The following is a 24,302-nucleotide window of genomic DNA, read 5'->3' as shown; positions in this document are numbered from 1 at the left end:
CTAGAACTGGATTGTGGTGATGGTTACACAACTCTAGAAATTTACTAAGCATCAGCAGATTAATTGTACACTTCAAACAAGTGATTTTTGTTTGTCAATTTTATCTCAATAAGGCTGTCTGAAAATAAAATCTCCTGCCTAGCCGCAGGTAGCAAGAGCCTTGGGCTATGTGTCCCGGAGTGGGGCAAAGGGAAGGGGATTCCCATTCATTCCGGGTCCTTCAATGAGAAGTGGGCCACATGAGAGAGAAGGGCTGAGAGGGGCTCAAGGGCTTGGTTTGATGCTGGGGTCACAGCGGGGCCCGAGGAAGGCCAAAATCAGGTATCAGTCTGGGCCCCACCTGGCTTCCTTTTCAGGAAGAGACAATGAGCCCGGTTCTGGAAGCATGTCAGAAGTCTGAGCCACAGCAGGAAGGCCCTCTTGGGAGCTCTGGAGGCTGGGGGTAGGAGTGGGAGTCTCAGGGAGGGCGCCCTGAACTGGCCCCAGGGCTCCCGAGCCTTGTATCTTCTCATGGATGTCGGCTGACAAGAAGTCTGGGTTTTCCTTTAAGAGTCCCCCCATCTGGAAAGTGCCTTCAGGTGTACTTTCAACTGCCCCCTCTGTGACCGCAGCAACCATGGGGTCCTGACTCAACTATCCTGCCCTACAATCAGATAAAGGGCCCCATCTGGCAATTTGGAGCTGGACACCCTAGTCATGGCCCCCGTGCTTCTCTCCATCACACACCCCTGCGTGGTCAGCGGGGCACATATCTGAAGTTGGAAGAGCTTGAATCCAGCCTCTGACACTTACTAGCAGAGAAGTAACTTAACCAACATAAGCCTAAGCTTCCTCATCTACAAAAAGGAAGGCATAAATCTCACAGGATTATACTGATGGTTAAACAAGATCATGCTCAAGGACCCAATACAGTATTTGACAGTATCTGCCAATGGTCATTTGTCCCGACACAGGCAACTGTAATATCCAAGGTTTCCACAAGGTGGAGCCAGATACACACAGATCCTAAGCACTAAAAATCACCCAAAGTTAAGCCGTGCCTAAATTCCAATGTACAGGCCTTGTGAAAGGGAAGATCATATGATCTGCAGAACGCTTGTCTATTCCACATCTAACCATGTCTATGAATGTCTCCTCCTCACAGCCCTCAGCTACCACTGCAGATTCCGGTTGCTATGTGCTTGGACCATATCAGTAGCCAGAGGGTGCTGATAAGATCACAGAACGTCAGAGACAAGAGGGACCCTAGAGAACCCCAGATTTTGCTCCTTCACCTGATGCTGAACTATACAAAGGTTTAATGACTGTGCAAGGTCACCCACTGGACACTGGAGGCCTCAGGCCCAGCCCTAGCCAACACATTCAGTCTCCAGGAAGACACAATTTCTTCCAATTCTTTGAAACTGCCCCAGGCTCAAGGGCTCTTTCTGACCTGACTGTCCTGGTCTCCCACTCCCCTTCAGTGGGTGGTTCTGACCTCGCTCCCAGCTTGAATACCACCTCTCAAGGGAGGCTTCCCTGACCACCTCACCAGGCTTGCCCCCTGCTCTGGACAGCCCATCGCTTGTATCATCACTTGTTTGACTTCTCCTATTTCCACTGAATTGGCAGCTATTATTATAAGGCCCATTTTACAGGTGAAAAAACTGAGGTCTTGGCATTTAAATAATTCCTAGGCCACAGAGTAGGTGGGGAAGGAGCCCTGGTGCTAGCCAGAGCCCTATCGTGCTCTGCTGCCTCCCACAGAGGCAAGCCAGGCCCTGCCCATGCAGTCTCTCCCCTCAGACCACAAGCTTCCCCACGGGGAGGGCTGAGCTGTGTCCACTTCCACGGTCCTGGGCCTCACACCAAGACGATGACCAAACATGCTTGAATGAGCGAATGGCTCCTGCCTGGATGGCAACAGAGAAAGGCTTAGTTTAGGAGGCTGAAGAATTAATTGGGTTCGAGGCTTAGCTCTGCCATGGGCTCCCTGTGGGGTGGCTAACCAGAGGACTGGTTACAATGGAGGGGTAATAACTACAAGGGAGGGGAGCTGAGACACCCTTGAATGTGACATAACTACAAAGCAGGCCTCCTGGGCTCGGGGCGGGGGGCTGGCGCTCATCCTGTGGCCTTGGGAGCAAGGGAAGAGACCCGTGGGCACCTTGGGCACCTGTGTACCTGGACCATCCTCCTGTGTGTTTCAGGGAAACACACACTGGGACCCCTCTACCTTTCTTAACCCTTCCTTATCCTTATCTCTTAACCTTCCCACTCCCACTGGCAAGAGCTGAACCCCGGCGCCAGGCCTGGAAATGGGAATAAATCTCTCTCTGTAGCCACAGCCCACGCAGCCTTTGCCCTGAGCTGGGCTGCTTAGGTGGCCTCCCTGTACTTCCCACCCAGCACGACAGCCGGGGCCTCAGAAACCCTTGTTCCCCAGAGCCCATGCCCCTTTCAAGTGGGTTGGAAACAGCTTCCTGTGGGCACCTGGCTCCCACCTGCCCACCCAGGTTAAAGGGGGCCAGAGCAGGGGGTGGGCACGGTCTGCTTGCATGAAACTCTGTGCTGTCCCAAGTGCACAGCTCCTGGGGGACCCACGGTCCCTCCATCCAGCTGGCTCTCTCACCTGTCAGTATAAAGAGACTATTCGTGCAGCTGCCAATGGCAGAGAGGCTGGAGGGACAGTGCGGGCCACATCCCTGGCCAGATGGCTGGTGGCAGAGCCTGCAGGCAAGGGTCTAATCGGGACACAGCAAAGCACAGGGCGGGAGACTGGACTCTCCAGTCCAGTTCCCAGGGCATCAGTTCCCCGGGGAAGGCCAAGAAGCTAGATGCCCAGGAGTTCTCGATAGCCAGCGGGGTGCCTGGGGGCAGAGGGGGGCAGCCACCCCCCCAATCAGTAACCAACCCTGGCAAGTACTTGCGGAGCTGACCACTTCCGTTCCCCCAGCCTTCCCAGAGTGGCCCTGTGCATGCAGGCCTGGGCTCATGGAAGAAAGGGAAGGAGACCAGAAGTTCCTGGGAATGAGCTGCACTGGGTCAGGCACTCTCGAGGCACGTACAGGCATTAGCACCCTTGAACTTTTCCATTACCCCCACCACATGGGTATTGTTGGCCACTTTCACAGATGCAGAGGATTTCACAGATCTGGAGAGGTGGGGAGTGATTTATTCAAGGCCAAAGCAGAGCTGGGTGTTCTGACTGTTGTCTCTGGAGTTCGTTTATTTTATTTTAAAGATTTTATTGATTTATTTGACAGAGACACAGTGAGAGAGGGAACACAAGCGGGGGGAGTGGGAGAGGGAAGAGCAGGCTTCCTGTTGAGCAGGGAGCCCAATGCAGGGCTTGATTCCAGGACCCAGGGATCATGACCTGAGTGGAAGGCAGACACCTGACGACTGAGCCACCCAGGCGTCCCTCTCTGTTAAAAATTTCGACCTACTGGCAGTCTTGAGCCTTAAGTCCATCAGTCCATGAGGTCCTGACACATACTAGGTGCTCAGTGGACACGCGCTGAGGCGGGGAGCACTGCAGAGACCCTCTCTGCAGGGCTTTTGGCACAACCTTCCCTTTGCTTGCCAGGGAAGAGGAGAGAAGGGAAGCAGCTACTGTGTGCTTCACACACATCATCCCACTTAATTCTCCTCCACTCCTGGGAGGAAAGGCAGGTGTGACTCACAGAGCAGGCTCCTCCCCAAGGTCACCTGCCATCAGCAGCGGAGTCTGGATTCTAACTCAGGAGTCCAACACTGAGCAAAGCAGTCAGCCTACCTCCTGGGCGGGCCTGACCTGGAATTCAACTGGGACTAAGGACAGGTGCCCCTGGGAGAAGCCTTCCCAGATTCTCAGAGCCGTCCTGTCTGGGCCCCTGAGACAGGGCTGGCAAAGTCCCTTCTGTCCTCCTGGCCTCTGTTTTCCCTTGGGGGAGGGGGCAGGCATGGCCTCCATCCCTTCCAAGTTATGACTGGGAAGGGAGGCCAGGAGCCCCTCCAGAGGAGGCTTTTTCTTGGGTCTGCCTTCACGCCCACCCCAGCCCCGAGCCTCTGCCTGCTTCTGCTTTGCCCTGTCCTCCATTCTTGGAACCCCTGCTCAGCGCTCTCTCCATCAGCCCACACTCCAGACCCAAACCCTGAACTCTGCGCAGGGCAGGCCTGCTGGTGGCACAGCCTCCCTTTCTCACGGGTCTGCCTGACTGCCCCACGGCAGGTGGCAGGGATCCTCGGGCGGACTCCCAGGCCAGAAGCTGGTGCTCTGGGCAGGCTGAGGCAAGGGCAGTTCTGACCCAATCTGGCCGTGGGCCCACAACCTTGCAGCCCAGGTCCCTCCAAACACTGGGCCATTGTTCCAGTCTGAGCCAGGGGATAGGTCTGTGGCCTTGGGGCTGGACAGAAACCTGTTTAGCAAGGCTCTGCTCCTCCCATGCAAGTTCAAGACCTTGACCAGGATCCTGCCAGGCTCCGTGGGAAAAAATAGGCTGAGGAGACAGGCCCAAGACTAGAGCTGAGAGGGGGCGGCGGGGGGCAGGAGACCCTCAGCCCGCCTCGCGGCCCCACCACATGCCCCCGGTGCTGTTGTGTAGGCGTGAGCCCTGCTGACCACAGGCTGCAGGCTGCCAGCAGACGGACGCGTGGGATGCAAAGCATGTGACGAGAGAGAATCCAGCAGTCCAGCCTGGCCTCTGTTTTGCCCTCCTTGACAGGAGGTCCAAATGTGTGTGTGCTCACCCTGCCGTGGGCTTGGGTGGCGAGCAGAGGGTCAGCCATAGTCGGGAGGCACAAGAAAGATGTAATGCAGCCCCGAGGCCGTGAGGGACAGCATCTCGCGGCCATGCCCTCCCTCCCCCAGTGAGGAGGAGGATGCAAGCCCAGCTGACCTCACTGTGTGCCAGACTGCCAACCTCCTCACGACCCTTGGGCGCGGGCGCCATCGCAATTCCCACTCTACAGATAAGGAAACTGAGGCACAGAGAAGCAAGAGGCAGAGCTGGCCCGGAACCCAGACCAATGACCCCAGAGGGATCAAGAATTTCTTCACTTTGCTCCTATGACTGTGGACAGTTTTACTGACAATTTTGTTAAACGGCCTCAACTTTGGTGTAGCTCTGTCCACACTTACAAGAGCCGGGCCAAGAAACGTGAGCTCCTGTGGTGGCACAGACCCAGGAACAGACCCAGGTGATATAGTCAGTGCAGCTCCCGTGGCAGCTGGGGGGTGGCCTACAGGCAGGGCTTTCTGGAAAGTGGGACTCAGTCCTGTGGCAGGTGGGGCGGGGGGGCAGGACACTGCTTCAGGTGGAGGGGACAGCAGGGCACGGGTTTGGAGGCTGGCAGGAGCTGGCTGCACTGTGGTGACAGGAGACTAAGAATAAGGGCAGGGTTGCTGGCCCAGGAGGCCAGAGAGACGCACAGGCAGGTGACAGGCCTTTGCTGGGGGTGGGGGGTTTCCTCATGAGGCTGGACCTCTCCCTACAGGTTTGACCCTTTCTAACAGAAATATGCATCAACCAAGGACCCTAAAGATAGGCCTCATGGAGGTCCCCTCGAGAGCCTTTGGGTTCACTCTTTCAGTTGGGTGAGAATTAAGATTTGTGAAAAGAAGCATTTGCTGGGTCACATGGCTGAGTCCTCTGAAAGTCCTGCCCAGCCAGCCTGGGCCTGCCTTAGCCCCCGCTTCGCCATCACGGACACCCCAAGGGAATCAGAGCACAGGTGCCCACTGCTCAGAGGGCCTCCTGCACCTGTGGAAGCCAGACCAGCTGATCCCCAGCCCAGCAGGGGGTCGGTCCTCCAGAGGTGGGGGGTTGGCTCCAACATAGCAAAGCCCGGGAGGGCAGAAAGGGCAGGTGTAGCCCCAGGACCCTGCCAGGGGTCACCTTGGGCACTGCGGGGGTGGAAGCCGGGCTTGGGGGATTGTTAGGGTTAACCCAGAATTTGTCTTGCACTGAATTCCCTTGAGCTCCAGGGGTGTGTCTTTCTCTGCCTCCTTCGGGGTTTGGTGACTAAGGCTATCCCTACCCAAGCCAGCCACACAGCTGCCCCAGAATCCCCAGAGAGGAGACTAAGAAACATCATCACTAGCTTGTCTTGCCCACCCTGCCCCCCGACCCCTCATTACTCTGGGGCCATGTGCTGGGGGCTGGAGGGAGAGATGCTCAGTTCTCTCCCAAGGGGTGTGTGTGTGCGTGTGTGTGTGTGTGTGTGTGTGTGTGTGTGTGGCAGGTGGGGTGGGGTGGTAGCTGACAGGACGGTGTCCCCTATTCTCAGGCAGGCGGACCTGTCTAAGGCCTGCCTCCCCTGCTTCTCAGCTGTGTGACCTGGGGCAAGCCATGTACCACCAGGGCCTCTGTTTCCCTATGGACTAAATAGGGACAACAGTGCTGACTTCAGCTGGGTGGCGGGGTGGTGGGGGGGAGGCTGAGATTTAAATGAGATAATACAGAGAGTAAAGAGAAAGTAACCAATAAAGGTAATATCTTTCATTTTCTTTCTGCTCCCCGTGAAGACACTCACTCATGCACACACACATATATGTGCATAGGTACACACATGTACATATACACGTGTGCACATTCCTATTCAACCACTGGGCTTCCCAAAAACACATCGTCTTCAAACAGAAAACAACTGTTGGGGTGCCTGAGTGGCTCAGATGGCTGGGCGTCTGCCTTCGGCTCAAGTCGCGGTCCCAGGGTCCTGGGATCAAGCCCTGCATCAGGATCCCTGCTCAGTGGGAAATCTGCTTCTCCCTCTTTCACTCCACTGTTCCCCCTGCTTGTGTGCTCTCTCACTCTCTCTGTCAAATAAATAAAATCTTAAAAAAGAAAACAACGGTCAAAGGGGCCAAGGCAGGTCTCCATGTGCCCTGGCCAGCTAAGGACCAGAAGGGGGTGCTTTGAGGAGGGGGCTGACTTAGGAAGCCTGAGCGAAGTGATGGGTTAGGGCTGGGGTCGGTTGTGTCAGCCTGAAGCCAGGCTGCCCCGGGTTTGGATCCTGGCCCTGCTGCTTGCCAGCCGGCTGACTAGGTAAGCTATGGCGGCTGTCTGGGCCTCGATCTCCTCTGTGGAATCACGTCACGGTCTGTCTCCTGTGTAAGACTCTAATGAAAGCTGAACCATCAGTCCTTCCTCTGGCAGACGTTCTGAGCACCTGCTCTGGGCGCCCGGGATGTAGTGCGGAGAGTACGGGTACTCTGCACTACTGTTCCCCCAGAACCGACGTCCCAGGGAGAGGGACCGAGAGTCAGCGCCATGAGTGAATGGGCCACGGGGGAGTGGTGACTCATTCTCCATGAGGAAGGACGAAACCAGGAAGGGGAGGGCAAGCACTGGGTGGATTTTAGCAGAAGGCCGGGGCCTGCCCTGCCGAGCAGCTCTGTGAGGAAAGACTGGAAGGAGGTGTGGGAACAGGCCAAGGGGCTCACTCAGAGAGGAGCCATGGGGCCCAGGCAGGGGCAAGAACCAGTGCAAAGGCCCCAGGGCAGGAACACCGCTGGCAGGTGCAGGCAGCAGCCCGCAGGCCAGCGTGGCTGGGGAGGATTCCGACGGGGGAGCGGCAGAGGGTGGCGTCCGAGGGCAGGGAGGGCCAGGCCAAGGGGGCCCTGCTCTGAGGGACATGGGGGGCACGGAGGACTTTGAGGAGAGGAGCGACATGATCTGACGGATCTCTCTAAATGACCCTTCCTTCCGAAATGTTGAAGATGGACTCTAGAGAGCGCGGGGAGAGGCAGGGAGGCCAGTCAGGAGGCCAGAATCCAGAGGAGGACAGGAGAGAGGGTGGCTCAGGGGAGCAGCCGGGGAGACGGTGAGAGGCGGTCAGAGTCCGGAAACGCTCTGAAGGGAGTACCCCCCCCCCCCGCCCCCCGGGTGTGCTGCGTGGATGGCAGGGTGGAGGGAAGGAAGCACGGATGCCGGGGCTCGCGCCGGCCCAGCAGCAGCCCACACGTGTGCTTGTGGTGGGAGGCAGGAGAACAGGAGCTGCCTTCCCGGGGGCCCGCGTGACGACGGGACGCCACCACGGCTGTGCTGGGTCAGGCTCACCTGAAGGGACATCCTTTCTGTGTGGGGCCGGGGTTGAGAGCGAGGCTAGCAGTTCAGAAAAGGGCTGGGCTCTCCCCCACAGAAGCCAGCCAGCGGCTTGGGATCCAAGCCGGGGAGCTCCGGCCTGGTCCGCCTCCCCCATCAAGGCTGGGCTGCCACAGCCTTGCCTTCCCAGCAAGACAGAAATGGGACCCAGGCCCCCGCCCCAGGCCCTGTGAACACCCGCAGGGCCCCTGCGCCTCACACTTGAAAGAGCCAGGGGGTTATCTGCAAAATTCCAATTAAATCCACAGGCTTTGATAATTTGATAAGCCGCTCTACAGTCGCCCCTGAGTCAAAATACACTGTTACTTGAGCCTGTGTTTATGTTTCAGGATGGAGGGGGAGGTGTACTGAAGCGGCTCTGAGGAGGGGGGGTGCAGGCTCTGGGCTGATGAATCGTCAGCCTGTCAGGCCTGGGTCACCGACGGGTCTGGGCTCTAACGTCAGGCACACTGTGGTCTGGAACATGCGTCCCTCTTGGCAGCTCCTGGAGGCCGAGCAGGCCCAGGGAAGAGAAGCCCTTCAGAACTGTCTGTCCACAGCTGACCCTAGTTCTGGAGCCTGAGGTCTGTCTCATGATGGAGGGCTTCCTGGTCTCAGGCCATCTCTTGCCAGACCAGCTGTGAGCCAGCCCAGGTGGCTGGTAGCCCCTTAAGAAAGAGGCCAATAAGCCCCCTGACATGGTGACTTGGGGGCAAATGCTTTCCCCTGCAGCGGAGAGTGTGCACTGGGTCACATTCCTTTCTGTTCTACAAGTGTCCATGAACAAGACTGTGGAGTACTACCTACCGGCCAGTAGCCCTGACCAGGTTGTCTTCATGCACTTGTTACCTGTCAGCCCTCTGGACCACTCCACGAGTCCCATGTTATCATGTGTTAGGGATGGGAAAACAGAAACACAGAGAAGTTGAGCCAACGACCAGAGACATAGCCCAGAGTGTCAGACCTTGATCCCAGAGCCCGGCTGGGCAAAGCCATGCCCACTGCCTCACCAATACACCACTGTCTCCCTACGCCTGGTTGGCTCATTCCTGAGGGCCTTCTGGACGGGAGCAGAAGGCTAACCTATTGCCATGAGTGCACAGGTGGGCAGGTGACACAGGACCAATTTACGCAGCTGATGGGCAGAGAACGGGGCAGAGGGGCACGGATCAAGGGCAGGGTCAGTGACTTCGTGGCGATGCACTGGCTGCTTCACCTGACGGCAGTACCCCTTTCCCCTCTGGGGGTCAAGTGATCACATGGGACTTCAATGACAATCGCCTGGGGAGGGACACCTCTTTTCTCCCCATGGAAGGAAGTGGAAAAGGAAGGGGAGGCTGTGAGAGACCATCACAGCCGGAAGGACCCGGGTCACTGCTGGGGTCTTTGGAGCCTTCCTCTGCCCCGGGAGAGTGAGGATGGCTAAGGCAGGAGCACCGAGAGGGAAGGACAGAGAGGGACACAGAGAGGCTCAGGACCACCGTCCCCCTGACTCCTCCCAAACCAGGAGGGCAGGCGGGAGCTGTGGAAAGAGTATGGGCCTCTCTATGAACCTGAAAAATCTGGGTTCAAGTTCAGGCTGCTGCTGTGAGCCTGTTTCCACATCTGTAATGTGGGGATAAGAATACATAAGTCCCCCTCTCATGAGCTGACACAGCAGGTGCAGCGAGGGACATGCTTCTCCCTCTGGCGAGAGCACGCTTTTCTGTCTAGTTTTGTTGTTGACGAAGCTCTGGCCCAGCCCACATGTCCTCTGAGTTTCACCGATAATTGCTGGAGGGAGCCAGAGCAGGGACTCATCCCGGTCCCTTTGTGGCAGAGGAGGGAGATGAAGCTCAGGGAAGCCACGGAGTGACCCGCCCCGAGGCTGTGTGGCCAGTAAGCAGTAGAGTTGGGGCGTGAACTCCTCCTAGTCTCTGTGGCTTTCTACGAGTCTACCTTGTGAACCCGTCACTGATGAGTTTCTGATGGTCTGTAGTATTTGCTCGTTTCTTAAGCCCATGGCAGCCCTCAGAGAGACGGCAAGCCCCTGGGCTGGTAGGTTTTTCTCCCCCGAGGGCCCAGGCTATTTTAGGCTCTGAGTCCTCTAGTACAAGTGGAAAGAGAAGGGTCCCTCCCAGCTAGACTGCCATGTACGGATGTGCAGACCACACACTCAGTGCCGGGAATGGTGCCCTCAGAGCCACGCAACACACACCCTTGTCTTCAGGCTTTTCCTCCCCATCCCCAGATGGCCTCTGGCCTCTTCCCACCTGCCCCAGGACATTCCTTCGAACAATTCTTTCCCTTCCCCCTGCAGTCCCTACCCCATCTGCCTCTCAGCCACCCATCCTTGTACTTTGAGATTTTAGGGGGAAAGAGATGTTGAGGGATGTGATCTCTTGCACCCCAACCTTCTCCCCAGCCAATACCCTTCCCTGTCTGCCCTCTTCTGTGCATCAGCCCCTGGTGGAAACCAGAGTTCTGTCTCCACTGAGAACCCAGTCTGGTGAGGGAACTGTTCTGAGCAAGAGAGGGCAGCCCTCACAGCAGAGCCTGGTCGTATGGGTGAGAAACCAGCAGGACCCGGTGGATCTTCGTGACCACCAGACCCAGAACATTCTTATTCCAGAGAGAAGAGACACCTGCTTGGTTCCCCATTTCTTCCCAAACGTGGAAATACCAGCCAGCACCGGACTACTAGGAACCAAAGATTTGGGTTAGAGCCTCCTGCCTGTCACACACCCAACCAGCTATGCGACTTCGGACAATCACCTAACCTCACTAAGCCTCAGTTTCCTCCTCCGTAAACACAGCTACTAATGACGGTCAACCCTGGACATCTGAGCAGAGGGACCGTTAGACTTTCTTTCACCTCATCTGCTCCTTACAATAACCTGGGAGCTAGAAAGAGTGTGCAGGGAAACCTGCCCCCAAATGCACAGACACCCTCCCTTGCCAGCCCTGGGGTCAAGGCAGTAAGAGTCTGGAGAACAATGGTCCGTATACCTTTGGCCCATCTCTTCCTTTCCTTGTGTCCCCACATCCTGAGCCTCTCCAGGCTGCCCTCCACTTTCGTCCACACCTCAAGGCACAAAGAAGAGGCCTGAACTACCACTTACTCTTTTGGGGGATTGACATCCTCTGGTCGGGCCTCAAAGAACCGAAAGACTTCATCACACTGTGAAATGTGGGGAGGCAGCCGAACAAGTGCCTGTGGAAAAACAGGAAGAAAGGGCATTAGGTGTGATGAAAACCCCAAGCAGGGTCCCCTTGGGCTGCCAGTGATGGCAGAGGCTCAAGGACGGTGCCGTGGGTGACACAGCCAACTGGCCAGTCACCCACCCCGGCCACCCCAACCAGACAACCCATCAACAAATCAACCAATCAGCTACCTAATGAAACAGCTCTCCATCCGTCCCACCCATTAGCCAACCTGCCAATTAATCTACTAACCAACTAGTCAAGTAATAAAAATAACTCACTGGTCAACCCCAATGAATCTATCAACCATCCAGCCAACAATTCAACCAACCAACCATTCGACCAGCCAGTTCGCCAACTAAACAACCAGTCAGCAAAGCAAAAAACAATGCCCGTTGATCCTTATAGCCCTCAAGTCTTAGGGCCCTCAGGAGTTAGTCACTCTGTGTGAATCCTGAAAGAATTCTCTCCTGGCCACAGAGGAAGTCCAAGATCCTTAGCCCAACAACCCAAGGTCTTATTCTACCAGCCTCATCTCCCACTAGCCACATTCTAGACATGCCAGATAGTCACTGTCTCTAAATACGGACTGCACAATTACAGGAGAAGATGGGCACCGTGTGGGGGTAACTGTCCCGGTAGGATCATGGGCCAGCCGTGAGCTTGTCACCCAGAGAGGCCTGAGAGTCTGCTGCTGGAAAGTAGTGGGTGACTGCCAGGCATGGTCAGAGCTCCTGCTGTGCACCAGACCAGGGCATACTCCATACCTCATAGCCTGGGGCACCTGGGACCCCTGACATGCCCAACATGGAGGCAGGGGCAGCGTGAGACCAGGTGAAGCCCTGCTCCTGGCCGCTGCACTTCATGTGCAGAGAAGATCTTGGAATGATTCTTTAGTGCAGACAGGAGAGGCCACTGCCAAAGCAGGGCTGAGGGCCAGGGCCAAGGGAACTCTGGGCTAGAGCCAGAAGGGAGAGGAAAACTTGGGCCTGTGGGACTTGCAAAGGACTGCCCGTGAGGAGGCTCCAGGTCAGGGGTGAGCTGAACAGAAGCCTGTCAATGTGCCTGTGCCTCGCTGGGCCCCCTTCACCGGGGCTGCTTCAGGGGTCATGACCCAATCTGGCATCTCCCCTGTACCAAGCGTGCGGGGGCCTCCATGTCCGGAGTCACTGGGAACCTCCTAATGGTCCTCTTGAGGGCAGATCTCATCCTTATGTTACTGGTAAGGAGGTGAAGGCTCAGGGAGGACACGTGGCCTGCCCGCAGGCTGTGTCAAGGGTGGGAAAGAACTTGCTCGAAGATAAGCTCCATGCAGTTGGGAGTCAGTTCTGTTGCCTGCGTGTCCCTAGATCCTGGAAGAGTGCCTGGCACAGAGCGGGCAGGCAACGAGTATTTGCTCAAACGAATGAATGAAGAAGGGTTTTGTTGTGCCAAAGCTCGATACCTAATAGTAGTGGGACATGATAATGGGGCAAAAAAGAAAAAAATGCCCATGTGGTCTTTGGTTGCAAGGAGAGAGGTCTAGTGTTAAGGTACAGGGAAGCAACTGCTCAATTCTTCTCTGAGCTGGTCAGGTAACCGTGCAGGTGTGGCACTGAGCGCCAGGCATCCCACCATGATGGTCCCTTTTGATGTCATACCTGCACCTGGGCAAGATAAGGCCCAACTGCAGCGGGTAAGACAACATCATGCAATGCACAGCTGTTCTTTCTAGAGCCCCTGGCTTTCCGAGGGTCCCTAACACATCCAATCCCACGAAGGCCAGGAAACAGAAAAGAAGGGAAATGAACATTTAATGGGCAACTGTGTTCCAGGCACCATCCTGGGCCCCTTGACCCCAATCATCTGACAAACAGTGAGGGCTTTTCAGTGTGTGCGTCTGACATGGGGCCCTGCTGGGGGGTCACAGGGGTGAGTCAGATGCAGCCTCTGCCCTTGCACGAGCACGTCTGATGACGTTGTCGCTGGAGGTAGACATTTTGTCCTGGAGGCAGACACCCTTGCCTTTGTTTATGACGGAGACACTGGGGCTATTGTGCTCATGGGAGGAATGAAACCCTGGGCTCAGAAGGGAGAATGGGTACAGACCCCCCCCCACCCCCAAAGCATCCATGTTGTCACCTAACCTACATGGCCGGTGCTGTTTTCTCCCCCAGGAAAGGGAGAGGGAAGGGGAAAAGAAAGACCGAGGAAGGAGAAAGAAGGAGGAAGATGGGGCGGGGGGGGGGGGACAAAGAGAGAGAGAGACAGATGGAGAGACAGATCTACAGAAAGAGAGAGAGAGACAACAGAGGGGGATAGAGCGGAGATGAGGCCTGTGTGCAGCAAGGGCCCCTGGCAGAACCGAAGGGCTGGGCAGGGCAGAGCAGGGAAGGATGCAGGAGGGCAACCATGACCAGGGACCCAGGCTGCATGCAGACTCGCTGCCAGGGTGACCTCCCTGAAAGGGCGAGGGAAGGGAGCCAGGGCAGGTCTCCAGCCGGCCTGGAGTGCTCGCGCCCTCCCCGCCCAGCACGCTGCCACCCACCCGCTGCGCAGGCCCCGGCCGGCCAAGGACTCGCGCAGCCCCAGCAGCGAACACAGGGGCTCTTCATGCCGACAGAGACCGGCATTCTGGGGGCAGAGGACGTGTGGGCCATGGGGGCCTCAGACAAAGAGGCCTTTTGGTTGAACCACCGTGGCATCTTTACTTAACGGAGAGCCCCGAAGGGAGCCGCATGGAGGGCTCATCCTAATTTCAGGCTGACGAGAGGCTCTCCGCTCGGGGCAGCTCCCATCAGCGCCACTGCCAAGCCCAGGGCTGGCCAGAATCATTTGGCAGGAGACCTTGAAGCTCAGCAGTCCGTCCCCAGGGCCTGGGCCGATGATGACTGTCAGAGCTGGGGAACCCCCCTCCCCAATCCAGCCATTCTGAGAGGGCCATACATGGGTATTTCCAAGGACACCTCCAGACCTAAAAGTCTGCCATTGGACATCCAAGATCTCTGCCGTTGGGTGGTTAAGTCTGGGCCTCAGGGCCTCAGGGCCAGCCAGACACAGGTTTGAGTCCTGGCTCTACCGTTCACGGGCTGTGTGATGCTGAATGTGCTGCTTGCCCTCTCTGAGCTCAGTACAGTGGGTTTGATATGGCACCTATTTGTTAAGAGGCTAAGTGAGATTGTGACATCTCACAAGGAAGAGCCTAGCACAGTGCCTGGCACTGAATAAACACTCTGGAGGTTTTAGTTGTTGTGCTATTGTCTTTGCTGTCATTATTCTTTGGGTGGGTGCAGTGATGCAAATGAGAAAGAACACTGGGAGAGGAGTCAGGAGATCTCAATTCTAGTTCCAGTCTGGCCCTTATACACTTGCTACATGAGCCCACCTCACACCTCAGGTTGTCATTTCTTCTAGGATAGAGTAGACAAACTCTGGAATCTCACACTATCTCATGGAACACGTGTTTGAGGAGGTAAAAGGAATTCTGTGGGCACATGTGAAGTGATGCCTTATAGATCCCCACCTTGGTCTTAGAGAGCACCATGTTCATTAGTACACTAAAGGCTCTGAGAAGTCCTGCAGGGAAGAAACCTATGGAGCTTTGTTTAGGTCAGCACTTATTAATAATCATGACATGCTGGGGGATTGGCTCATTTAATCATCACATTAACATTATATACCCATCTCAAAGGGTATGACTAATTCCACTTCTACAGAAGCAAATAAAGCATAGAGAAGTTAAGTAACTTTTCAAGGCCACACAGCTAGTAAGCAAGATTTTCAGTTGGGCCATCTGAGTCCAGAGCCTGTGCTCTGTCTGATCTACTGATCTATACTGCCTCCCGCACTACCCACAGGTCTCTGATTATGGAGCAGGTCTTCCAACAATTTCTATTAACAGCCCACGGAACAGAGCTGGGACATATCCAGGCCACAGACATTCTGAAACTTCTTCCAGCTCTAATAGTCCAAGGCTCCAGCACTGCAAACAGCACCATTAGGAGTGAACTCACTGTCTGACCCATCATTCAATCCGACTGAGCCTTTTGATTCAGGCTAGGTGGGAAGAGCTGGAATGAGCATGACCTCCGAGCCCTCAGCATCTAGGGAGGGGCCACTGCCCCATGGGGCTGCTTAGGGTATGCAGGCCCCCACCCTATGTAAGCTGAGCTGACTTCAGTCCCCTTCTGACCTTGCCATTCTGTGGCCCAGGGCGATTGTGAGCTGGCTAAGAGCAGATCTGGACAAATAAGGCAAGGGAGGTAGCTGAGGGCAGAGGGTGCCTAGGGCTGGGGGAGACTGGTGAGGAAGTGCTAAAGAGCCAGCAAGGTTTGCCATCAGGCAGTCCTTCCTGTGCCCCCTTCCCCAGTCCTAAACTGCCCTGAGGTCTCTAGATCCTGGCCTGCCCCACACAGTTTTCTGAGAGCCAGCGACACGGGCCACCATTTGCACTGTGTCATCCTTCAGATAAGACACAAATTCAGATAAGACAGAGGGTGGCTGTCCTCAGACCTTCTTCGAAGGGAACCCCCCCACCACCTCCACGAAGCCCACCACTCTGGGTACGTCTGTCCAAGGACAGAAAAGTTTTACATCTGGCCAAACAACCATGGGCGTCCTGCTCTTTCCATGGGATCAAACATTGTCCTCTTTTTAGGAACATCATTTTGATTTCTAATCAATGGAAATCTGGGCAAAAGCTGAGTGACCAAGGGCAGGGGATGGGGGGAGGGGGCATGGCACAGGGGACTGGAGTCCCACCAAGCTGGCCACCCACTCCCTGCCCCAGCCCCACCCCTGGGCTGCCTCTGGCCTGCCTGGACTCTTTCTCCTGGATCCCTACCTAGGAAGCTGGGCTCATGGAACTTCTGTAAATCAGTATCTCAAACACAGGAGTTCTCTTTTTGAAGGACCAGGCTGCAAATCCTTTTGAAATGGAAACAGTATCTCATTCACAGCAGCACGTGAATTCATGTCACAAGGGCTCCTAGTACATCGGGGCTTCCGGGACATGTCACCCTCCTGGGAGGTGTCCTCTGCTCGTGTGTGATCTTTGCATCTTGTTGGCAGACATTGCCTGGACACCTACATGGGGCCAGGATTCCTGCTTGTTACTGAGGACACAAAGATAAAAGGTGTGGTCCTCAAAGAGCTCCAGGTCTGGAAAAGGTGGACACACAGAAACTGTCCTCCTACAGAGGATTGGTGTCCTATCTGGAGGCATGCACAGTTTTCACAGCAGGGGTGCTTAGCTTTCCCTGGGGAACTCAGGGGGCTTCTAGAAGGGGCACCGTGGGAGCTGAATCCCTAGAAAGAGCACTAGCAGGGGCAAAGGGTGGCAGCTTGGGACTCTGGCTAGTTGGGAACAGCGGCACTTTTGATGGACTGGACTGCAGGGTGCGGAGGACAGGCAGATGCTGAGGCCTGAGCAGCACTTCGGACGAGCCCACAGAGGGCCCGGCCAAGCCCCTCGTGGGTTCTTATGGGCAATGGGGCTCCTCTGAGGGTCTTCAAGGAGAAAAGGGACACAATCAGTTTTATTTCAGGCTAGAAATCCTTTTCCTTGGTATATGGACTAACAGAGATGGAGACATTCTATCACTTGGTTTCCCCAGAGTACCACCCACTTTGGGAGGCATGAATGCATCAGTCTTTGCTCTCTGCTTCAGTCTCCCTATCAGCAACACTCTTAGAATGAGGCCACAAGAAGTCAGTCTCCCTGTATCTAGGACGGAGTATAACAGGAAGCTTCTGGTGCTTCTTCAAGGAGTGTGTTTTGGTTGGGACATGAATCTTTCTCTTTATTAAGGTGAAACCCAATGACGGGCCATGCATGGTGGGAGGGAGATGCCCGGGACTAAGAACCATCACCCCCAGATAGTCTCAGTTTTCGAACCTGGCAAGTGGGGATAAAACTGAATGAGTCTGGGAGGTGCAGAGAGTCAGGGGTGGGGTGGGGAGAGATCCTTACCCCTTCAGGGCTGACCCCCCCCCTCCCCCAGTCTGACTACAACCAACCCCTCATCTGTCCCACAAAGAAAGCCATTGATCCTGAAAGCAAGTCTCTCTTGGACAGCAGAATAATAGAAGCAATCTTAGCTTTTTGGGCAAAAAAAAATTCTAGTTGCACCCATCAGGAAATGGAGACTTGTGTAAACGTCATTACCATGGCAAAGGGTGAGTTGATCACTCTCAAACACTGCCTCTCACTGCCCCCCACCCACCCCCTGCCCCAGGATATTTATTTTATCCCACAGACAAACACGGCAAACATGTATTTCACACGCAAAAGGAATCACTTACTCAACTGTTAGTCCCAGCTCCTAAAGTATAGCTCACGCTTGTTAGTGAGATGAAAGTCTTCGACTTTTTGAGGCCACAGAATCATTAAATATTAACCGCATAACCGTGTTGCCCATTAAATTAATTTATGGAGTTAAAGAAATGCCTTTGGAACCCCTCTTGATAGACACCCAGCCCTCAAGTGCCACATAAAACAATCACCGGGCTGGTGCTCGGTCAATTTTCCGTAACGCTCATCCAATCTGCTCCATATATGTTTAAAATTAACACTGAGATTTGGGCTGTGAAACCACCTTTGGGCAGAGGGACTGGCTGGCTCGCGAGGGCAGGGAGCCTGAAGTCTGGGGAGGTCTACCGCACGGTCAGACTTTCCACGTCTGAGTCCTGGCAGGGGAGCTGGCTGCTCGAGGTGCAGAGCCAGCTTCACAGTCTTGGGTGCCCTTGAATCCCCAGCAAATCCCGGCCCGGGAGTCCACGCTGTCTAGGAGCCCAAGGAAGATGCTGGCCAGCCAAGCATGGCTGCATATGCAGGGTATTTGAAATAAAAACTCCAGCAGTGTGTCCCAGGACAGACATGGATAAGGGAAGGGCTGGCCAGAGTGTACATGGCACTGACCATGGGATTCACGGAGGGGTCAGTGATATTGAGCGCAACTTGGATCCTAAATGGCCATAGACTGGACCATTGGGAGGCAGAGCTGCGACATGCAATGCTGGGGTGGGGGTGGCTAAGGACTATTTCTGGCTTATCCCTAATGACCATTCCAAGGTCATCCCAAGGTCTCCGACAACGAGACCACAGATTCCAGCTTTCTAGTTCGGCAGAATTAAAGGTCACTTTTGCACTGACCTGCCCCCCTGCCATTCTCAGAGTAAATTACAGCCTGTGAGACGGCTAGCTGCTTGCCGAACCCGACTTGGCTCTGAGAAGCTCCTGTCTGTGCTAATCAGGTTAGGAGGCCCTGCCTCTTGCAGACCCCACTTAAATGGCGCCCCCGGCCAGCAGCAGCAGCACTGGGGCCCCAAAGCCCCCCTGAAGCTCATCCTGACTCAGGAGTCCTGTTCAAAGCCTGATCCCCGGAGATAAGATGTTATCGGTTTCCTCCTCCGGATGGCCCAGGACCCAAGACTGCAGATGCCTCCGGCTCCAGGAGCCTCCCAGGCTGATGTGAGCCATAAATCCCCAGCTGGGAGAGGCCTCCCCCACCCTTCGCCCCCTCCTCCCTGGGCTGTGCCCATTTATTTAACTTCTTGGGAAAGATATAAGGAGAAATAAAAGCTCAGGCAGCAGCCATCAACTGAACTGGAAATGGCAAATGCCCTTTAAAGAGAAAAATGAATATTGATCTGAAGAAGAGGAGCCTCTCACATAAGGGAATTCATCACTGGGAATTCTTTCTCAGTTAGGGCAGAAAATGTGACTAAGTATGAATCGACTCAGTCATGAAACTGAAACTCGGGTTAATGGAGACTCCATGGGAGTGCTCGTCTGCCTATCGGCTGGGGAACACCAGTTAGGACATTGAGCAACTTGCTTCTTTCTTAAACACTTTTATTCCCAGCATAGTGTTTCTGAATCATAAAGTATTAGCGAATGAACAGACCCTACAGCTACAGCTTTGTGCAGGGACACAGCATTTGAGAAGCGACCAACACTATGATACACATTCTCCCGTACAGCCCCCTTCAGGAGCCCTGCAAGGGAGCTGTCTTTACCCTGTTTCACAGATGAAGGAACCTGGGGCTCAGAGAGGTAGACTCGCTTGCCCAGAGTCACAGAGCCCGTGGGGAGGCAGTGGGATTCGATTCCAGCTCGCAGGTTTCATTTAACTAAGAAATCTATCTCCACGAAAGCCAGTGGGAACAGTAAATTGTTTATGCCTTGTAGTAATAATAATCCAAAGCTGGGGTCAGCTGACTGCCTCCTCCCGTGCTTGCACTTGCTGGCCTGTGTCACTTGCTTTCCTCCCCATAACTACCTTCTGTGGAGCTACTAGTCTCCCTGTCACACAGATGTGGAAACTGAGGCTCTGGGAAGTTCAGTGGCTTGCCCAAGTTCACAGAGCTAGTGAGGATTCTGAACCCAGGCAGCCTCGCCATCCAGAGGCCACGGGTCAAGGCCAATGAAGTGGGCGCCTGGCATTTTCCCTGCAGGGGTCCTGGGCTCTAGTCGAAGGCCAGGCTAGTCTAGGCTCTTGTCCAGAAAGACAAACGGGGTCTTCTTCATGACATCGCTGAAATTGTCCCATCTCTTCGTTGGCATTGGCTGTTTTTACACACCTATGCACACACACCTGTGTGTGTGTTTGTGTGAGTGTGTGTGTGAGCGTGACCACTGGCACGGGTAAAAATGTGCACATAAACATCCGTAACCATCAGGACTTCTGTGAATAAACAAATAGGCAGTTCAGAACTCTCAGATGCTATTGAACTCAGAATTGATTCCAACAACTCTGGTCCCAAAAGGAATTCAAAGCAACAGCTCCCCTGTGTCCAGCAAAATGTCACATACAGAACATCTCCCTTCAGCAGGAGACCCCTTAACCGAGCTCCCAAGCCCGTGGAAGTGATTTAAAATAATGTTCTGTAAACGCAGGCGGGTCCTGAAAAAAGTCAAGTCTTAGCGTGATCCCAAGGCCCTTGTGCCCCAGAGAGTGGCCCAGTCACAAGTGACCCCTCCCTGAGGGACACTCAGACCCACCTCCCTGGCCGGGAAATGCCAGGCGTCAGGAGGCACCTGCTACACCACAGCAGAAGGTTTGGGACAGATGGTGCTCCTCCACGGACAGACAGACAAACAGACTCTGTGGCTGGCTGGCCGGCCCCTCCCCCACCTGCAGGCGCACGCTTACCCGGCAGTATTCGTCGATGGGCTTCAGCCTCTTCACAGCTACGTCCCGGATGTGGCTTCTCCGGAAGAGGATTTTGCCTGGAACAGAGAGGGCTGTGAGCTGGGTGACTCTGGGGAAAGCTGCCATGGGACCTCAGCCTCCTACCCTCTCACTCCCCTCTCCCTCGGCTTCTTAGCCTTTTAGCTGGCCACCGAGTGCCACCGCCCCTGCCCAGCATCAAGAACACAAGAGATGGGCAGTCACCTCTCCCAGGGGGCAGGAGGCGCCCGAGGCTGAGAGCCCAGGACCTCTGGGGCCCAGGAGTGGCCTCCGAGGCTGCCATCTTGGCCAGATCACCTTGTCTGGGTCTCAGGGCAGGATCGATGGCCTGGCGTGGGTGCGGCTCCCAAGTGACCTCACAAAGAAATACAAAGAACGGCCCAACCCACACGCTGGGTTTTGTTCTCAGGCCCTTCCCTCCTTGAGAAATCGGCATTCATTCCTGCCAGCCAGGCAGGAATTCCTATTCTTAGTTTAGGTGGGAGGCTATTTCCAGGGCGGGCGCGGGCCAATGCCAAGGCGTGCGGCTGCCCCAGCCTGACTTTTCCCCAGCCTCTCTGCACACACAGCCTCTAGCAGTTCAGGCCACGCCGTGCAGATGGGCAGGCACACCCCTCTGCAGGTGTGGGTCGGGCTTCCAGGAAATGCCAGCCCCTGCAATCTCCCCAGCAGGCTCTTCCGAGCTACCCCAATTCAATTTTAACAACGAGATCAATGCATGGTTCTTTTCGGCTGGTTCAATTTAGAATTTGAACTCTTTGGTCTGACTCTCAAGTCCTAACAGCTAACATTTCTGTGCCTCACTGCCATCAATGTCTAGGTCAATGCCCCCTTTTGAGAAGGCCTTCCTTGATTAGCCACGCTGGGAGTAATCTCCCTCTTTTCAACACACTTTGTCCATTCCTAAGGCATGTGCCCCATTCTGCTGTATGTTACAGATGTTTGAAAAATCTCCATCCATTGGGGTCCGTCTGATACATCTTAGAACCCATATAGCTCGACAAATGGTGAAGTGCTCGCCCTAAAATTGTAATAGGCATTCATTGTCCCTGTCTGCCTGATTTCCCTCTGGAGAGCCTCCCTCCTCCATTCCCAGTCCTTGTGGTTCAAAGGGGCTGACCACACTCCCTGGCAGCAAGGGTAGGCATGTGACCCAGCCAACCAGAGTCACAGTGATTGGCTCAGAGATGGGCAGGGGACCTGATCTGTGCCAAGGAGGGTCAGCCATGAGACTTCTGCTGGAGCTCTTTCTCTCCCACAGTTGCTGAGCTGGCAGGATGAAAGTCTGGAGCTTCTCCTGGCCATCTTTATCATTGCCTGAGAAGGAAACCCCCAGAGAGAAAGGAGCAGTGCCCAGAACAAAGTAGGTGCTCAATGAATGCTTCCTGAATGGTTGAAACACAGAGCAAAGAGATGGCAAAGGGCAGGTTCCTTTGACATCGTTTGAGCAGCTGGACATAGTTTTTCTGAACCCAAGGTCTACCTGTTACTTGCTACATGCATAAAACAAGAAAATTATTTTTTGCTGAAATTAGTTGGAGATGGATTGTTATCACTTGCATTAAAGGAGTTCTAAGGAAGAGGGCGCCTGGGTGGCTCAGTTGGTTAAGCAACTGCCTTCGGCTCAGGTCACGGTCCTGGAATCCCGGGATTGAGTCCCGCATCAGGGTCCCAGCTCCATGGGGAGTCTGCTTCTCCCTCTGACCTTCTCGCCTCTCATGCTCTCTCTCACTGTCTCTCTCTCAAATAAATAAATAAAATCTTAAAAAAAAAAAAAAAAAAAAAAAAGAGTTCTAAGGAAAAGAATGGCCATGGCAATGTGAACAGAAATGTAGCTTGAAGATCAGTTCATGGGAGCTTCTTCTATGGAGGCCCTAGGGAGGTACTAAACATTGTCTTGGTTTAGGCTGTTTCCCAGAAGCTGACCCAGAGACGAGGAACTTTGGTGGTTTATTTGGGAACGGTCCTGGAAGACACCACAGGGGAGTGGAAAGGGAGGGAAGGGAAGCCAGTTAATTCCCATGGGGAGCCAACAGCTCAGGTCCTCTGGGGAACCCTGGGGATAAAATGGACCGTACCTCCAAGATTTCCCGACTGAGGGCGAGGAGCATTTACCTCCAGCTCCCAGCCTGTGACCAAATGAGACCGTCACATCTCCGGTTCCTTCAGCCAAGTATGTTTGCGAGGCTGGAAGAAAATCCCCGGCCATTCCCATGAGCAGCCTTGGGAGACAGAGGTGAAGGGTAGAGGACCAGGGGTGGGGGGCACTGAAAACAGTTGTCACTGCCTGAGCTCCCGGTCACGAGCCCTGCTCCTGTCAGACAGCAGAGCAGCTAGTCTGGCCTGTTGTGGGTGACTTGTTTCCCACTGGCATCTCTTGTCTCCCTACATCGGGTATGACCAACTCCTTCCTCCCCTTGGCACCATACTCCACTCAGCACAAGGCCTTGTATACAGCAGGCACCCCTCACCACCCGCCAATCCCCCACCCCAAGTGCCTGCTGCTGCATTCATCTTCCTCTCCTGCACTGTCCCTCAAGCTCTCTTTCCTCCCTTCCTCTCTGAAGCCCGGCAGACAGGCCCGTCAGAGGCCCGACACTCTGTAGACTGGACAATGTCATCAAGATAAATCAGCTCTGCCACGTGCGTTCCTTTTGAAAGGAGATAAAACAAGACTTATCAAGACACTGGAGACCAGCCTCTTTTCCTTGGGGGAAGATGTCACAGATTTGGTATTCCTGGACTCCTTGCCTCCTACCCTTTTTTGGTTGCCTGTCGCCTTGCCGCCTGCACGCCGCGGGAGTGTCCGCGCACAGCCCTGGGGACGGCTCGTGAAACAATCGCGCAGCGCGGGAGACCGGCTCTCGCTCTCGGGCCTGACCAGAGGATGAGCAGCCCTGGGCGGACTTTCTGAGTCGTCTGCCTGAGCCTCTCTCCTCGGGAGCTGGAGGACCCCCTGGCCCGGAGATGCCCCTGGCCACGCGGCATCTCACAGGACCCGGAAGGATGCGTCGGAGCAACGGAGGAAATTGAAAGGAGAGACTGCAGCAGGGACCCAGGCCCACAGACCTGGCTCTGCCCTGCGTGCCTCCCGGAAGGAGATGAAACATGACTTATCCATTCTCCAAAAATAGCACTCGTGCCCTTCCTCATGCTGGCGAAGGACGAAAAGGAAAGGAGGCAGATGGGAGATGGGAGATGGGAACTGCCTCCCGCCCCACCACCCCTATGGTGGCTGATCCACTCTCGGAGCTTGAGGTCCCCAAGATGCATACTTAGATCACGTAAGACCTGATCCCGCCGCAGCCAGAACCAGCAGAAAACTCATCGTTAAGGGACAATGAAGGAGCCTCCTTAAGGTGCAGAGATGGCTGGGAGAAGGAAGGAAGGGATGGGGGTGGGAGAAGTGAGGAGACAGGGGTGCGGGCACCCTGTCCACACTGGTAAGGCACCCCCAACTTGCCTCTCGCGCCCACCCCCTGCAAGGGACGCCATCCTGCCTCTGGGCCGGACACCTTCCATGCCCTGCACGAGGCTCGGGGGTCTGCCGCTCAGGTGCAACGTCGGAGGAGAATTTCTGTACAAGCCATTGCCCGGCTGATTTTAGTTATTTTTGGAATTCCAATAGGGCTTCTCTCCTTCCCACTGAAATCCTGACAGGAGCAACGTTTTCTTTTCTTGGGGCTTTGGCCCAGGCTGCAGAGGGTGGGAAGGGGAAAGAGGGAGGGAAGATCTGGAAGGGATTCTACGGTCTTGAGTTCTCTGTTAGGAATCCAAACCGCACTCGGGAAGCCACACCGGGGACTGTATTAAAAGGGAGAGAGAAAAAGAGGAGGAGGAGGAAAATCCCCATTAAGGAAGCCGAGACCACAGGGCATTAAAGGCCTCTTGTAAATGTAAT

General features: G+C 55.0%; 1 protein-coding gene across 4 annotated transcripts in view; it reads right to left on the bottom strand.

Annotated features, from left to right (window-relative positions):
• Positions 1-24,302, bottom strand: part of SH3PXD2A (SH3 and PX domains 2A) — a 230,145-nt gene that overhangs the window by 94,717 nt on the left and 111,126 nt on the right. For all 4 annotated transcript variants that reach the window (XM_059173298.1, XM_059173300.1, XM_059173299.1 and 1 more), the window contains 2 exons: positions 20,363-20,439; positions 11,147-11,238 (listed from right to left, as the gene is read on the bottom strand). In XM_059173298.1, coding sequence (XP_059029281.1) covers positions 11,147-11,238; positions 20,363-20,439 — 169 coding nt within the window. The remainder of the gene's footprint in view (positions 1-11,146; positions 11,239-20,362; positions 20,440-24,302) is intronic.

The sequence above is a fragment of the Mustela lutreola genome, chromosome 4, assembly GCF_030435805.1.
Source record: "Mustela lutreola isolate mMusLut2 chromosome 4, mMusLut2.pri, whole genome shotgun sequence".
In the NCBI taxonomy this organism is placed as follows: Eukaryota; Metazoa; Chordata; class Mammalia; order Carnivora; family Mustelidae; genus Mustela; species Mustela lutreola.
Note: the sequence above shows the minus strand (reverse complement) of the source record. Positions and strands in the feature narration are given on the sequence as shown.